Raw genomic sequence first — 18,039 nt, 5'->3', positions numbered from 1 at the left:
CAGGTACAGAGCAAGGTGATGTGTCCCTGTCCCCAGGGCTGAGTTCTGTGCCTGCCCATGCAGGAAAGCCAGGGAATGAGCCAGGCTGACACCTGGAGGAGCAGGTGAGCTGGAGAAAGGTGAATTGTGCAGCACAAATGCAGAGTGGAATCTGCACTGTGCATTTGAGAAACACTTGAGAAGTTTGACTGGAGTAATTTTGTTAGGAGTATTCCTTGTCTGCATCCCACGAAGCTGGATACAGCTGCTGCTCTGGCTTCAGCTGCATCAGGCTCAGAGGAAGAGGAAAATAATACAATAAGCAGTGCAAACTTCTTCCATGCAGTGTGGTGGCTCAGGTGTGAGATCCTGATGCATCACTCTTGTTTAAGTTGTCTCACTTTTCTGTTTCCAAAGTGCCTGGCGCTGAAAAACCTCAGTATTGACCATTTTAAGGCATTGGCCAGGATGACTTTGAAGATAAGTATTTTGATGAGATGAACCTTTTTTTGCTGATGGCTTTCTCTTCTTCTTAAATATGTATTTATGAGAAGTTATTTAAAGGTTTTGAGTGTGGAGAAAGGCCAGAGCGAGATGTGAGGGAATTGGGGGTGATAGATGTGCAGTGCAACACAGCCACGTGCCTTGCCAAATAGCTATTGCTGTGTTTGCTGGGTGTCTGGGCATGCAAAACCAGCCAGACATTTAACCCATGCCTGGGATCTAGCTCTTCTGTTAACTGGAAATTATGGTCTTTCATTTTTTTTAAAGGCTTTACTGAAACTTGTGCTGTTCTTGCTGTTTTGTAGTATTTTTGTAGGACTTCTCTGTACCTTCCTTCTGTCAGAATTAGGAGTCCCTTGCCCTGCATGTAAATAGCCGTGTCCAGTTCCATCCCAGCTAATCGCTGAGAGTGAGTTCATTTGCATATCTATAGCTACTTCGGGCTCTCGAGCTTGAAGTGGGTCATTGGGAGGACCCATGAATTTGCCATCTTGTTAAATCTGTTGTAGCCTGTTTTGTGTGGATTGGAACAAAGCTTGGGTGTGGAAATGAAAAACAATCCATCCTTGTCCTGTCTTCAGGGATAGGGCAAGAGAGTGATCCGCCAAACCAACTCCCATCAGGAAACTACTGCTTCTCCTCTTAAAGGATGATTTTCATCCCACTCCCCAAAAATGCCAAGGGAAAAATGGATCATGTTGTGATCATGGGAGTTTTATGACAAAAGCCTCTCAAAGAAAATGTTTGTCTCTAATTGTTTTGCATTTCCATAATGCTAGTATGATAAAACCATCGTATCTTTCTCCTTTATTTTTCAATCATGATTAGGCTTTAATGTTGTTAAAGCTTACAAGTGAGTTTGAGCCACTGTCTTGTTGAAGAGAAGATGGAGCTGAAATTTTCAGTGAGGCATTGGACAGGGTTTTTAATGTGTCTGTCATTATATGTTAACCTCTGAACTGGGACACGACGTCTGTTTTATGGCTGACAACAATTTAAAAGTATACATCTTGACATGGTGGATAAAGGAAGAAGGGGGAGTGGGGAAGAAAAAAAGAATTAATGATGTTAGCAAATATTAGTCCCTGTATTTCCATTCTGTTCCGAAAGTGGTTGTCAGGCTTTGAGGCTGCCTGGAGCAGCATTGCCAGTGACAGCCAGCCGGGATGCCATTGTCCCTTGGATCAAGCTGGGCTCTTATTGACAAATCCAGTGCACTGAGGCAGGGACAGGGATGCTCCACTGTGTGTTCCTGGAGGAGTGTGGCTTTTCTCCTGGCATTCCTGGTGACATTTGAGAAGGATAGTTCTGGGCTTAGTGGAGTTCCTTGTGCCAGTCCCTGAGCCTGTCTGGAGTCAGGGGAGTAGAAGATGTCTCTTCAGGAGGACGTTTGTTGCCTGCTGAAGCCCATATTTGCCTGTGATTTGTGCTGGTTTTGGCCAGCCAGACCCACCCACCAAAGTCACAGGAGCAGTGACTTTGACATCAGCCTTAATTGTAAACCAGCCACAAAGAGTCAGTGGGCAGGGGGGAAACATGAGAAATTTCCCTATTTAACGCATGTCTTACACTTCTCTATCATCTTGTTCCCTGTTTCTTATATGCCACTGCCTGTGCTTTGGCACACAAGTGCAATCCTCCAAGGTGTCTTCACGTGCTGTCACAAATTTCTCATTATTCCCACAGTTTTTATCTGGCATGGAGCAATGTCTTTATGGAGTCCGCAGCAATTTTGCCTTTCCTACAGCATCTCTTTTGCATGGCCCAACTGCGGATGCTCCTACTGTCATCTCCCTTGGGTTCAAGTTCCAAATTATGGAAGCCCTGGATCATGCTATTCCTTAACTATTATTAGTTCCATGTGCATCTGCAGTGCTTCTGGACAGTGCTGCCAGCAGTGAAAGAAATGGAGCTGGCTTAATTGAGAGCCACATAGTTAATTATTAGTGCCTTTTTAACGGAGGAGACAGGAAATTTGCAGTGTCAGTTTTTAATTTCATTGTGGTTTGCGGGGTAATGTGACTTTAAACTCATGAGTCATTACCCGCATATAAGTAGCCCTAAAAGCTTTCTTTTGCTGTAAAAATTTCAAAAGATTTAAGAAGGAAAAGGGCATCTGCGTGTTACTGATCCCTTCAGCCAGGATGAACAACAAATAAAAACACCAGTTCGTGTCAGTGCTGTCAGTAGCTGTGACGTGATTTGGAGGGAACTGCTGCTTCTTGCTCCCCTTTTGTGTCACTGAGTTTGGAACATCATGCTCAGATATTGCATGGAAGTTCTGGCAGGCTGGGCAGCAAGGATTCTGGAAGTGGGCAGATGAGCTCATGGATAGGCAGGTTGTCAAAGACAGCTGGAAAGAAACCAGTTTGTTTCTCTCTGCATTGAGAGGGACCAGTTTGTATCTGCATTGAGAGAAACCGGTTTGTGTCTGCATTGAGAGAAACTGGTTTGTATCTGCATTGAAACAAACCAGTTTGTATCTGCATTGAGAGAAACTGGTTTGTGTCTGCATTGAAACAAACCAGTTTGTATCTATGCTGCCGCAGAGTTAACTCTTTTGGGAAGCCTGGACACATTCCCCTTTGAAAGCTCCCTGAGGATGAATGGTGGAGCCTTGTCTCTGTCTTCATGGCTAAATACTGAGAAAACAGAATCTTTTCCTGGACCTTCTTCGTAAACTTGTTCTACATATCAAGGACTATGATGGAATAAGCTTGCTTCAACATTCATAAATTGAATATTGGATTACCTATTTCTGTGTGAAAGAGATGAGATAAAAGCTACTTGGACAAAGTAACTTGTATATAGATTAAAATCCAGAGAAGTTTTTGCCTGAGTGTTTTTGGGAGAGCCTTTATCACTAAGTTTCCCAATGACCTTATGTGTACTCAATCAACGTGATTAATCTTTGGTAGAAATGCATTCATTGTGCAAAGAAGGTGAACTTAATCCTAGAAATCTTTTTTTTTTTTTTTTTTTAACAATTTCTGCCTCTAGAAAGATTAAATGTATTTTTTCAAATGTTTTTTCTGGCTTGGGGAAAAAAGCACTAACCAAGAACTAGAGTGGGAAGAGATAAAAGAATATAGATTAAAATTTTTTTGCAGTTTCTGACACTGATTGGATGCCCATCTCTGTATCAAACAGGATAGACTAATAGTAAGTATAGCTTCATTGTATAGGAATAACTCTTCTGTGCACTTTCAGGTGATCTGAAATTAATTTTATTTTATTAGTGAAATCGAAGTAATTGATGGACAGTAAGGTTCCCTGCTAAATAATTTTTTAAGAGGGGCACTGCACTGTTAAGACTCTGAAGCCCTTTGCCTTGAAGAAGGAGAACTTCATGTCACTTTCTACTCTAAATTAGAGAGCCTACTCGCCATGGAATAGTCTTCAAAGCCAATTTCCTTTCCTTTCCTTATAAAGAAGTTTGTCTGTGATATCTGCAAACCTAATGTTATGGGTTTGGGCTGGTACAGGAGAACTGAAAGGTGGAGCTGGTTGGCTCAAGCTGGGCACAATGTAAAAGTGAATGTATTATAGGGAGCTAGTACATTGATTTAAAACAAAAGCAACCTGAGGAGCAGGAAGAAAGACAAAAGTATATTTTATTAAAAGAAAATCTACATCTTTCTAAGTAGAATTCTGATGGTACAGCAATGTTTTTGGTTGTAATGAAGGGATGAGATGGAATGGAGCACCTCTCCTATAAGGAAAGGCTGAGAGGACTGGGATTGTTCAGCCTGGACAAGAGAAAGCTGGGGGGTGATCTAATTGTGGCCTTCCAGTAGCTGAAGGGAACCTACAAGAAAGATGCAGAAAGACTATTTACAATGGCTGGAGTGACAGGACAAGGGGGAATGACCTCAAATTGAAAGAGAGTAGGTTTAGATTAGATACCAGAAAAAAATTCTCTCCTGTTGTTGGGAAGGATGAAAGTTTGCCAAGAAAGTCTCACAGATATGTATGCATGGCAGAAAGATTTTTGCTGGATACAATAAACTGCATTTGGAAGAGCTGCCTGGAGTCCCACATCTCTCTTACACCTGTGAGGGTGGGCAGGCCCTGGCACAGGGTGCCCAGAGAAGCTGAGGCTGCCCCTGGATCCCTGGCAGTGTTCCAGGCCAGGCTGCATGGGGCTTGGAGCAGCCTGGGACAGTGGGTGGTGTCCCTGCTCATGACAGGAGAGTGAAACTAATCACTCCAGGTTTTTGTAATTCTGTGTATTGCAGCTACAGAGGAGCTGCAGGAGGCTGGCACTTTGCTCCTGATCTTTTTCACCCTAGGTGTGACACACTGCCAGCACAGAAAGCCTCAGACCTGTCCACTGGCAGCAGCAAGTTGCAATGAATGGGCTGATTTTGTAAGGAATTGCTGCTGCAAATTCCAAACCAAAATACTTAATGCCATGGAAGAGCTGGGGTTTCTGGTTCCCTGTACCCCTAATTGGGTCAGGCTTTCAGACAGCAGGCACTTACCCATGCTGAAAGTCTGGCATCAATGTAAAGTCAGGCAATTGAAGATCCCAGGCTGCAGGATGGGTTTTTTTGAAAAGGTAGGCCTGGGGCTCCATATCGATCAATCATTATTCTAATTGTTCATTTCTATTATGGTGGGAATCATTCAGAATCCTGGAGTTCCTGGGAGTAAATCATTTGGAAATGCTGCCCATTATAAAATTTAATTTTAAATCTATATTAAATAGATTTATAAAGGCAAGCTTTGCAATCTAGTAACAGAATATTATGCTGCCTCACAGAGGCTCAGCTTTTGGGTCCTGAGGGGCCAGGGCTGGGAATGAGAGTTGGGAATATCATGGGAGCCAGGATGCTGGACCAATCTTTCTTTCTCTTTCAGACACCAGAGAAGAGGGGAAAGGAAAGCAAAACTGTATTTGGAGGCCCAGTCATCAGCTCATTATATCAAGAAGAAGAAATAATCAGGTGATTATCTGTGCTGGAATTCGGATAAAAACTGTGTTTTTCTAATGTCATTTTTTAAGCTTTATTTTTTTTTTTTTTTTTAATATTGCACAAGTGTGGTGGCAACTACAACAGGATAATAAATGACAGGAAAGAACTTTTCAGGTCCATAATCATTTAAATCAATATCTGCCTGTATCATTGCCAGGTACTAACCTTTCCCTAGCACAAGATGTGGGGGAAGGGCAAGGCTTCCCATTTTTCAGTTATATGGCTTTAAAAAAAAGGCAATATTGGATATTTTTAATAGAAAGCTATTCAGGCACTACCTTTTTCAAATAGTTATTTCTTTACCAATACATTCATTAGGGACTGTTCAGTGAAGGTTTTAGTGTTGGACAATGTTTGCCTTCAGGGACAGTTTGTGCCTTATATCAAATTAATTTTTTTCTAGGCTCTGCAGCTAGAAAAGCCAGCTCTGCATTTACTGAACTAGAGTGGATGCTACTTAAAACTGTCAAGGTGCAAGTAATAAGTGACATTAACTGCTGAATAAGGACACCTGAATGGTTTTTGGTTTATTTTTTTGCTGTTCCAGGCTACTAATCATGGGTATAATATTAAACTCCAATACCTAAATGATTTTGTGGAGGAAATTTTAGAATACTGTATCATATTTTTAGTTAAAATGAGCAGTCAGAGAAGGCTAAATTTTTGACAGTGTTTCCTGTCATGTAGTCACCCATTTACATGTGTATGATCCCATTTTTTAATGAATGTCTTGCATCTTTTTACATCCAGGAAGTGTGAACACTGATTTCTCAACATGCAGTCTCCAGCTGAGAACTTACCTAAAGAGTTAAAACTCTAGCACAGCATTTCTTTGACTTGTTGTCACAAGGCAAGGAACAGAAATGTTGATCAGGTGGCTCCAAACGCTTTGCAAAGAGCTCAGGTAGGAATGGAGGCAGCTGTTGTAAGCAGGCAGGGTGGCAGATGTGTGCTTGGCAGTAATGCAGGCATTTCCCTCGGGATTGCAATCCACTTTGGAGTGGAGTGGAGGGGAGTACTTGGCCAGGAATAGCTTCCTCTCCTTGCATGGAGAGCCAGCACATCTTTGAGTTGTCCTGGCCCTTGAGCAGAGGTGGTCAGGTGTGACCTTGGTTTAACACACTGAGGAATGGCACTTCTGCTGACCACCAGCTCCTTTTTTGTCCCTGCTCCATCAGTGCAGTCTCAGCCAATATCCTTGATCTCACAGCTTGACTTTGTGGCTTAAATCCTGTTCAAGCTCTCCTTTTAGGGGTAGAGCAAATCCCTACAGTGCTGTCAGAGTCTTGCTTATCCCAAGCGCTGCCTATGTCCTTTCTTGGGTTTGAAATACAGAATAATGTACAGAAAAACAGAGTTTGCTCTGGTTGACTTGATCTTTTCATGTGTTTGTTTTTATTTCCAAGAGTACAGCTGCAAATACATTTTTCCAAACATACCGTGAGGAACATAGGTGCAGTTTGTTTAGCACAGCACAGCTGTCCTTACAAATGAGGCTGTAGGCAGATGCAGTCTCCCACACAGCTGGAATAGGGTGATTCTGCTAAGATTTGTTGAATGAAGTGTCCTGACTCTGCTGGCAGAGTGGAAACTCATGTGTCCATCAGCTCAATTTGACTGCCAGGCATCAGTGTCTTCCTTGCAAGACAGGAATGAGCAAGTGTCACCATCATCTATCCACAGAGCCAGACAGCTTCACATTTCCTGATTCTTTTGTCTACTCTTCATTCTCTTCCTGGAAGAGGGAATAAACATACAAGTATAGGCACATCTCTAGTGTGATAATTCCACTCATAAAAGCATAACCTTAAACAGCAAAATTGCTCTGGTACCAAACCTGCAAGCTGATAAACCAAAGAGGGAGTGGCTCTAAACAATAGGTTTGGTGTCCAGGTTTGTCTAGAGCAGGTATTGGTTCCATAGCTTTACCGAGGAAAGGTGACTTTTGTGAGGCTGTGAGTGGTTACTTAGAAAAACATAAGCTTAGCATTCCTTAATACTTCATAAAACAGAATGTTATAATAAAAACAAATAAGGCATTTTCTGTAGAGGAAGAACATGAAAAATTTTAAGGGGAAAGAAAACTGATTAGCTTGAGTCAAGATGAACTTTAACACATTGATAGCTCTGGGTAAGTCCCGTGCTGTCAGTTCAGTGGGTATGTGTGTGCTCCCTCAAAACTGCTATCTGAGAAAAGACACTTCGGTGCAGACTCTTTTATTGACTGAGTGGGTCCAACAAGCTTGCAAAAATATGAATAGAAATCAAACCACTTTAGTTTGTTTCCCAGCGCTATTGATAGCATAAGTATTTTCTTGTTACAGGATCACTAAAGAAGCCCAGAATAAGTGAGAAAAACCCCTTATTTTGTGTACTAAAAGCTAAAACTCGAGTCCTCATCAGCCCTGAGTCCTGACAGACTGCTGGAAGCAATTTCTCAGTAGGTATTACTCTGCCAAACACAGCCTACCATGTGCCCTTTAGGATTCTGCTGATCCAAAGGCAGGAAAAGGCTGCTGATTTATCTGGACCTCTGCTTGCACCAGGATAGAGACAAGAATGCAGGTGCAGAGTTCTGAATGGTCACCTAAGCAGGTTCACTTGTTTTATTCTTTACCAGAACCTTTTGAACAGTTTATCAAACTATTAAAGCCCTCCAAGCTGTTGCTGTGTAGTATGAAGAGGAGAGGTTTTGTTTTAAATAGAATAAACCCCTCATTTGCCTTCAGCAGTAGTTAACAACAAAGCAGCAGTGCCATTGATTTCAAACTGAGTGTCTAAAATGATGCCTAAATAATGATTACGTTCCTTTTGTGGAATGAAATGCTTGGGGTTTAGGATGCAGATCTAAATGATGGACAAAGTGAAGTTACCATACTCTGTCCTAAAGTGGATCAGCAGTAGGAGGAACTCTGGTGGTGCCAGGGCCACTTTTTTTCCTTATCACTAATTATCTCAAATGTCTCTAATTGAGAACAAGATAGAAAAATGGTCAGTCTGGCTCACAGTACGTTGCACTGATTCCAAATAAATTCAAGAGCATCCACAGAAACAGGTTATACCGATCTAATTAAATCAATTTAGAAAGAGATTCGGGTAAATCAGTGCAATTTGTGTGTTCATAGATCAGCCCTCAAATCAGGAGAAGGTCTCTTGAGCTAATGAGGCATAGCAGTTATTTACTTTGGGGTACTGGGCACTGGTCATCAATTAGGAGTCATTAATAAACCCTGGCAATAAAGAGCTCAAGTACCCCCAGTGAGTAATGGGGAGCAGTTGCAGGATGTATTAGCATAGTGCTCTGCCTCTGGGTTTCTCTGCAAATCACTTATCTCCCCTCAGGCATTGCATAAAACTCCTGCATGCTGGTGTCTGATGATGGGACTTGGAGGTTCCCTTGGAAGGAAAAATTTAGAAATTATCAGTGATTTCAGGCTGGGTATAGTAGTGGTTTGGGTTTTTTTTACTGCTACATAAAGCTTTATGTCCCTTTTCTGGTCTTATTACCAGAACAAAGCAGTAGTAGTGGAGCTCTTTCATTATCAAAGCACTGTAATTGGAGTTTCACAAACCTGGGACATGATCAGTGATCTGAGGTTGACTGATGTGTTACCAGTATAAATCTCATCCAAGACACAATCTGAGAGATATGCCAAAAATACCACAGCCTTGGAAATCCAGCTTTATTTTTCAGGGTTTTTTTAAGCCAGGGCAAGGGGTAGGCAGTTTATAAATTTTCAGGAAACAAATACATTGATTTGGCAGGTGGAGAATGAGAAATAACATTGCCAAATGCCCGTGTCCCTTTCCACTTCCACTGGAGGAGCCCTCCTGCACTCTGCCACGAGCTGCTTCCTCAGGGCCTTGGCATGCCAGGATGGGAATGACACCTGCCAGTCAGCACAGAGGCCTCCCCGAGCCGTGTTTTACTTCTTCCATCCAGAGGGATGCCGAAAAACCCCTTTTCTTGTCAAAACTACCACCCTTCCCCAGACATTTGGGAGCAACCCCAATCATGAGTGGGGCAAACATTTAGGACGTGGGTGTGGAGCAGGCACCCCTGGTGTGCAGGACCTGCCTGATGCCGTGCAATCCATCAGAATTGTATTAATCCCACTAACGCAGCCGCCATCTGGTCCCGCTGCCGGGCCGGCTCGTGCGAGCCCCCGTGATGGATGGCCTTGGGAATTGATTAGTTGTTGTGCGAGACAAATGAACTGTTTTGGCAGAAAATACCAGAGGTCGCTGCATGTGGTCAGGCACAAAGGCTGCTGAATTTTAAAGAGCTGCTTCCAGCATCCATTGCAAGGATGCTGCTTCAGAGCAACGAAGGCTTTTGGGATGAGCCCAGTGCTCCAGAGCACGGTTGGGGTTTTGTTATCTCCCTCCAGCCCTACTTTTGAGAACACCAGCACTGGAAATGAGTGTAAAGCTGGAGGGATGTGTGGCATCCGTGTTGGGAATTACGGGCTGGTGTTGTGTGTGTGGGTGGCTGCGCCACAGATGTGTCACTCACATAAGTGCTGGGCTGTGCAATCCCTGTGGAAGGGCTTTCCTGGTTCTGTGGAGCCCATGGTGTCATCAAGCAAAACACCTGCAGGTCCTGGGACTTGGTACAGGGCACAAAACACACTGGCAGCTGGGACTTGGGGTTTTTCAGGTCCATGTTCCTCGTGGTGATGTTCAGCAGACCAATTTTTGACTTTAAGATGATTGCCAAGTTTATTGCTTCCCTCCTTTTTACTGTCCCAGGAGCAGTGACCTTTGGGGCTTTGCTTTGTTGTGCAAAGGGCTCAGGCCTGCCTTCCCATTGGAGAGCCCATCCTTCTGTGGTTGCTCCCACTGGGCATTTTTCCAGCCGCCTCCTGTGCGGTGCTGCGCCGAGCGCGTGCGGTGGGTGGGGAATTGGATGACACATGTCCTGCCATGTCCCGGCGGCTCTCCAAGGGATGGCACACGAGTGTGCCGGCAAGTGGGCAACACTTCCCTCGGGACAGCCTGCCGGCTCAAAATAAACTTGAGTTATGGATTTATTCAACTTGTAAAACCTCAGCTGGCATAAATAATTGAGAAAGCAAAGGTTTGTCTGTGGAGCGTACCTCAGGGACCTGCTCCTGCCTCCCTCCCTCCCACCACCCTTTCTTATGAAAATGATCCCAGTTGCACTGATAGATAATAACAACACCAAGCAATTAAAAGCTATGGGTGGCTGGAGAGAGGAGAAAAGGTTCAGTTAATGAGCTTTTCCTCTTCCTGTGCCCAGGAGAGCCTCCGAAGTGACGAGGCGATTAAAGCGAAGAGATAATTATAGATTATGTGAAAATGGGTCCCTTGGGGGGCCGAGGGCCCTGCCATAAACAGCGAGTGTTGCGAGCGCCTCTCGCTCCCCGCGCACGTCCCGTTCCGCTCCGCCGCCGTGCTGCTCCTTCGGCAGCGCCGTGCCAAGCGCACGGGCAAAGCCACCTGTTAGCGGCACCCAGGGCCACTCCACTGCAAATCCACTGGGATGTGCCTTGGACCAGCCTCAGGAAAACGGGACAGCATGCCCAGAGTAGAGCCTGGTCTCAGTCCTCTGCCCTGAGCCTTGCGCTGGAGGTAACCTGCGGAGGGGGAGGAAGGGGACGGCAAACCTGGAGCGTATTCTCTGTACAAGGGTAAAATAATGGGAATTTCAAATCTCTTCTTTGCCCTTTTCAGTGACAGCCTTGGTGCTGTTTGGAAAGCAAGGAGTTTTACAGCACTCCAAATAAGAAGGAAATGATCAACTGGCAGTAATCTTTTCCATGAGCTGTTTTAAACCTGTTGGTGCAACACATGTGTTTTGGACAGCCTATGGAGAAAGCTTGCAAAGCCTTCTAAGCCCGGGGAGAGATGACTTGGTTTAAGTTCTTCCAAATCCTTTTATTCAAGGTTGGAAAAAGCTGCCCATGTGTTCTTTGCAGGCAACAGGTATGCTTCAAGTCATCTTTAAATCAGAATTACTGTCTCTTACTGGGAATAGGGGAGAGCACAAGGAAATAGCTTTGGGGACCATCAGCAAGGGAGAAGAGAGACCCTCTGGCTGTCCTCAGGAAATAGATATAAAAACTCTACCTGCCTTTACTGACAGTCAGGTGCTTGCTGACTTGAAGACTTCTTTTTATCTCAACAATCTCACATGGAAACAAAATTGCATCCAAGCCTTCCTTTTAGCTACAGGTTTTGCATTACTGTGCGTATCTCCATTAGGTTGAGTTTCATGATGTTTCTCATCTGAAGATGTCCTGAATACTGTATTTTTTATTTAAATTGAAATTTTTCTAAAAATACTGATAGAAATGCAATGGGTTTTCTCCCCCATAACATGATCTAAGCACTGTCCCTTCTGTATTTCTCAAATGTTTCTGTCTGGTTTTTGCCTATTTCTACCACTTCTGGGCCTTGCTGCTGACTCTTACCAGTTTTATGAAGAGTACAAATTCCTGCTAGGAACAGATCTGATAAAATCATTACATCCTTTTTCTTTTCCTGTACCTACTACGGTGGAGGTATTATTATATACACACTCACACACGTAAAATAAAGGAAGGGAAAAAGCAGAGTTTCCAAGTTTTCAAGCTCTGTTTCTTATTTGTACTGTGTGGTTTTCAATGCAAAGTCAGCAAATAACAGTAACTTGTCATTATTCCATTCACACCATTCAAGAAGAATGTCTTCCCTAGTATTGGTCCCACCAAAAATCTGGGTTTAACTCCTCTGAGCTCTTTCCTCAGTTTCCCGTCCTGGTTTTAGCTGGATCAGGTTGTTTTAAATGTCTGGAGTGCAGCTTCATATGATTACTTTATTTGTAGGTAAAATGTTCTCATTGTGACCAGAAAGGGCTTGTTTCTTTTTGTTAATATTTATAAAAAAGTTGGATATAATATATGATTAATTTTTTTAAGGAGGGCATCAGGAGCAAAGGAATGGTTTAAAGATTGGGAAATAAATGCAGAGTAGAAGAACGAAATTTCCCGAAACCTTATCTTCAGGTGGGGAAATTGGTATTCTGGATTAATTCCACTGTGGACACTTCTGAAAGAAAAGTGGTTTTTTGGAATGGGGATATATAGAGCATTTGCAGAGTTGGTTATTCCAGAAAACTAAATCATATCCAAATAGCTGTGTCAGGTCATTTTCCCCTTACAGACAATAATATCCTCAGGAAAAGACATTAAAAGTTCTGTCTGGAGGCTGTGGTGGGAAAATGGGCTGGTTGTGGTGTGTCAGGGTTGCTGTGCCCTCTCTGCTGGCACAGACCCCATGGATGCTCCCTATGGAGCACAGTCAGGTGCTTTATGGCTGCCACATCTTTTGTGATTGTGAGGGTCCCAGGACGAGGGAAGAGATGAATCTGACCCCATATTCTTAGAAGGCTGATTTATTGTATTAAAAGAAATTATATACTAAACCATAGAGAAAAGGATACCTCAGAAGGCTAGAAAAGGATGAATAATAAAAACTCATGACTGTGCAGAGTCCGACACAGCTGGCTTTGATTGGTCATTAAGTAAACACAATTCACATGGAACCAATCAAAGATGCACCTGTTGGTAAACAATGTCCAGACCACATTCCAAAGCAGCAAACACAGGGAGAATTGATCAGATAATATTGCTTTTCTTTTCCTCTCAGGCTTCTCATCTTCCCAGGAGAAGAATGCTGAGCAAAGAGGATTTTTCAGAAAATATCATGGTGACACACGTCCCTGTTGGTACCTCTGGTGCTGCCCTGTGAGCTCTGTCAGGGCTCTGCAGTATGTGGAATGACCAGGTGGCATCACTGCCAGGGAGGGAAGGGCACAGCCCGAGCTCATGGCTGTGACATGGAAAATCACCCAGGATGAGTGATCACAACTGGGGATGGTTGTGGGCCTCTCCGGTGAGAGGGGACCGGGGTTTGCTTTGGTATTATGGAAGAAAGAGTGATCTGTAATAAATGAGGGAGGTGTGGCTGTGCAGTGGGGAACCAAGTTCCTGTACAGCATTGTTTGAAAAGCAGCCTCTCCCAAAAGGCTGCTGTCGGCAGCCGGGGCTGTGTTGGAGAGGTTGGACTAACAAGGCAGGACTGCAGGGACTTCCCAGCATATCACATCAGCCCTTGTTAGCAGGGGCAGACATGTCTTGTGACCTCCATCATGAGTCTGTCAAGCTCCATCTCGAGCAGTATAAGCTTTTGCCTTTTCTAATCCCGCTGTGAGATTCTTTTTTTCCCGGAATTCAAGGTAATTGCATTTAAAGAATTCAGCGATCTGTTTCCCCGGGGCTTATGTGTAACGAGCGGGCAAGACCTCCAAGGAATGAGTTCATGACAAACTGGTCAAGAAACTGGGAGCCTCCTGTAATGTCCTTATGCCTAAACACAGAGTGTGAAATCCTGTGTGGCTCCCAGCTCTTCACTAGAAAGGTGCAGCTCAGGTGTCTCTGCAGGCACTGCCTGTGTACAAAGAGTAGGGGTGGTGTGCTCAGAACTGTGCTCCTGGGGCAGCCAGGTGAGAGGGAGGGGAGAGGAAGTGAATTCTTTGGAGAAAGCAGTGATCTGCCACTGGAGCAAGTATCAGTGCTTTTTCTCAACTTTTTCTGGCACCCTGGCAGGACACAGAGGCTTGAGGTCTGAAGAATCAGACTGTAACTCAGTAAGCCAGATGCATAACAATAAAAGACAAAGTCAAAGTTGGGTCATGGCGCTCTGCAGAGGATTGAAGGCCTTGCTGGCATTTCAGTTTTGGAGGACTACAGGTTGAAGAGTGTCACTTTTTGTTTGTAACCTTATGCTCAGAAATGCCTGTGTTATCAGAAATAACTCAGAAATGCCTATGTTATCTAGATTTTACTTTTCCTTCCTGGAGTTCTTCAGCCTGCAAGTTCAAGAACAATGCAGATGAACAGAAGTGCTGTTGCCTTTTAGCACCAGGGGATCAGTTCCCTGTTGCATCTCTCCTGCCTACAGCAGACTGAGCTCCTTACTGGGTCTGACCAGCTCCAGCAAGCTCCCTTTTCTCTGAGTAACAGGCTGTCAGTCTGAGTTCTGCTGAGCATCCAGAAGGTCTTTAGTTATGGTGATTGAAAACTGGGGATGTCATGTGAGGCAACAACTCTGTGTTTAACTCTGGTGAAGCTGCCAAGTCCCATAGCAATGCTGATGGGCTCATTTGAACCATGGTTTTCATCTGGAAACCAGAAAGAGAGAGGATTATGTGGGCTTTTGGCTTACTTCTGGAAAACCAATGGCCTCTTCTCTTTATTCCCTGCTAGCAGCACAGTGGTATCACTGTACTTATCTAAAGGTATTATTCTTGTAAGAATCTGTGAAGGGGTCTTAACTTCATTAAAGGTGGTTGTTTGGCAGGTAAGGATGGAAGTTCTACTGTGTCTGAAGCCAGAGTATTGCTTTTAGCTGTAAGAGGAGCTGTAGGTGTGACTCAAGCACTTGTGACACCATCATCTGATCTTCCTGCCTGCAAGCAGTTCCAAGCAAGCCCTTGCTGGTGGTGTATCCAGGATCCAACATGGGTTCAGCCAGGGACAGATTGCTTTGCAGGTCTCCTGTTTGTCCTGCTGTTCTCTCCAAGCCATGTTAGTGGCCTCTGTCCAGGGTGGATGGCATTGGATGGGGCTTTCTTGTGACCCAGAGTGGCTCTTACAAGAAGAGCAGCTTTAGCCTTTTCTCTTATGTGGGATTGCAGTGATTTATACCAGAACTTGAACATGGATTGTTCTGGCTAACTTCATACATTTCTTGTGCCATCTCACAGGAATAAACTGACATTTGTCTGGACATAATACTGTTAAAAACAACCTTTGATTTTCTAGGAAGCAGGATCTTCTGTTTCTTAAATTGGGGGAGGTGGGGAAAAGCACATTATTCTGCATGTGCAATACCTAGCTGCCTGTTTGTATCCAATGACAGCACTGAAATACCTGTAACAAAGTTAGAGCATATAATGTGCATGTGGCCTTTGTGTTGTGCAGTAACATGGTGCTTCTTTTGCTTTTGTTTCCTGAATAGGGAAGAGGACAAGAACATTTTTGATTACTGCAGAGAAAACAACATTGACTATGTAACCAAAGCCATTCAATCAAAAAAAGTGGATGTGAATGTCACAGATGAGGAGGTATGGAGAAAAGATAAGGACCATCAATCTTTTATCTGTTTTGTGTATTAATTCACTGCTACTCCTTTTTTGAAATTCCATGAATAGAATTGTTATAACAAGGTGCTGCAACAGTTGGACAAACACTTGATTGTTGAGGCAGGGTAATCTGTTTGGAAATAGATTTCCACTGGATTTCTGGTAGTGTGGATGTCTAACTGTGGGGCTGTAGCATGTCAGATCACAAACTTAGTTCATATATTATTTTCAGCAATACCAGCAGCCACTTGCAGAGTAAAATCTTCTGAATACCTCCCTTTCCCCACTTTGTACACTAAATGTGGTCAAACAGAAGTAGAAATGAGGGAAGCAGCTTTTTTGACCCATGAAGTCTGTTCAGGTTGAAGGAGGATTTCTCACATGCCACAAGATTTTCATCATTCTCAGAGAGAGGGGAAATGAGTTGTGGCATTCACATTCTCTGAACAAAGAGACATAATTCTCTCTCTCAGAGATTTTTCCTAGAAAAACACAGAGAGAAGAAGAGAAAAACAATTCTTATCTCTACTTGCTACTCTACTTGTTATTTTGCACATGTGAAATGTGTTTAAAAAATTGTTTACCTAAAATAATTTGTCAATTAAATACTGCTAAAGATTGTTTTGTTTCCTTAACCAATTTTAAAAAGCTGTGTCCTGACTGTTGGGAGACAGTCATGAGTTTTCTTGAATATTCCTTAGTATTCTTTGTAGTATAGTTACAATATAGTATAATACAATATATAGTTTAATAAATAGTTTAATATATATAGTTTAGTTTAATACAGTTTAGTAAAACAATTGTTCAGCATTCTGAATCAGTAGAGTCAAATACCAATCATTTCCTTCATCAAGAGCACCCTAATTTTACTATAATGAGTGACAGAGGCTTTCCAGCTTCCCAAAATCAGCGACATTGTCCAGTCTTTCTCTGCTCATCAAACTCAAGCCACCATTCCCCACAGGGAGGTTTCTGGCATTGCCAGAAACCCCAAGAAAAAACAGTCTAAAACTGTGAGTTTGCTTCATCCTTTTTTTTGTAAGAGTAAACACCTGGTGGGAGCAGTTTCCTGTTGATCCTTCAGGAGTTGTGGCTGTACCAGGTTTGTCACCTTGGTTTCCCTGCTTGCACACTGCCACCTAGCCCTGTCCCTGGTCCAGCCTGAGCACAGCTCCTTCCAGCACGTTGTGTTTTGGTGAACAGATGAAGTGCTTAGACATTCATAGACTGAGACGCCACAAATTCAGTTGGGTTCTCCTGTAGCTCGAAGCAGATTTCTGCCCTCTGAGCCATGACAGCCCCGGCTGGGGCTCTGAATGCTGATGGCAGGGCCTTTTATTATTAATCAGGAATTCATGTGAATTAATTTTCAGAGGAGAGGAGGGAGGGTGTTCACAATCACGATTGGAATTTCACATCATAAATTCAATGAACTGAAACTGTCATGTGCCACACAGTCACTGCAACAGCACTGTTCCTGAGCTCCATCCTCCTGCTGATCACAGGTTACAGGAGGGGATGTCCAGGACAGTCCCACAGAAAATGCAGCTGGAGTCTGTTCATTAATAAAAGCTCATTTTTAGGATCACATGCTTGCAATAAGTGCATGTTAGCATTGCTTTGTTCCCACTGGCAAGATACTCTTTTGTAATTAGCAGCGTTCAGAAGCTCGTATTTTCCTTTCTGTTCAAGTAATGTGCTTGTTCTGTTCAAATATGCTTGTTTACAGCCAAATAAATACTGTTAAAAAAAATCAAAATATTTTGTGGAAGCTGAAGTATCTAAACTATGTAAAAAACCTACAAGATTAAATCCTCTTTGGGCATTATCTATGTGTCCCTGATGTAAAAGAAGTCCTGTTTCTAACTGGTGGGTATTAGCAGGTGGCTGTTGCAGAGTACGGGATTGATTCAGCACAGGCAGGAGCCAAAAACATCTGCCTATGAAGGACTTGTGAGAAGATTCCCACTGGGACAAAATTCTCCCATATATGAAATTCTCACAGCTTCAACAATTCTGGTTTACCCCAACAAATGCTCAAAACACCAAAAGAATAGCATACCAAAAGGAGGAAATCTGAAAGAAATAGTTTTTCATCATATATTATGGAACTGAAAGCATTGCTGGTGGTGTTTGGTATCCAAACATGTTCTTCCCAGTCTGGGAAGTAACTTCTTTTCCAATATCATGCAGGTTGATTGAAGTTTTAGAACCCATTTTAGACTGGAGATAACCCAGGCTGAGCCTTTTGTAAAGTGTACACAAGCACAGTCTTGTCATTTTTATTAACTATTTTAGTGTTACTGTGTAAATACATCCTGCCAAATCCAAAAGCTGCCTCACCTGGCTTCTGGACATAATTCACACTATCAAACCTTTTATTTAAATACCTATAAATTGAAAATATCAGCAGGGTACATCCAAAGA

At 43.2% G+C, this 18,039-nt stretch overlaps 1 protein-coding gene across 1 annotated transcript in view; it reads left to right on the top strand.

Annotated features, from left to right (window-relative positions):
* Nucleotides 1–18,039, top strand: part of ACBD6 (acyl-CoA binding domain containing 6) — an 81,904-nt gene that overhangs the window by 19,773 nt on the left and 44,092 nt on the right. The window contains exons 4-5 of the mRNA XM_041479111.1: nt 5,347–5,432; nt 15,489–15,594. Of these exons, the coding sequence (XP_041335045.1) occupies nt 5,347–5,432; nt 15,489–15,594 (192 nt within the window). The remainder of the gene's footprint in view (nt 1–5,346; nt 5,433–15,488; nt 15,595–18,039) is intronic.

Source organism: Pyrgilauda ruficollis, unplaced genomic scaffold (genome assembly GCF_017590135.1).
Source record: "Pyrgilauda ruficollis isolate IOZ18807 unplaced genomic scaffold, ASM1759013v1 scaffold47, whole genome shotgun sequence".
Lineage (NCBI taxonomy): Eukaryota > Metazoa > Chordata > Aves > Passeriformes > Passeridae > Pyrgilauda > Pyrgilauda ruficollis.
This window is presented reverse-complemented; position numbering and strand designations above follow the sequence as displayed.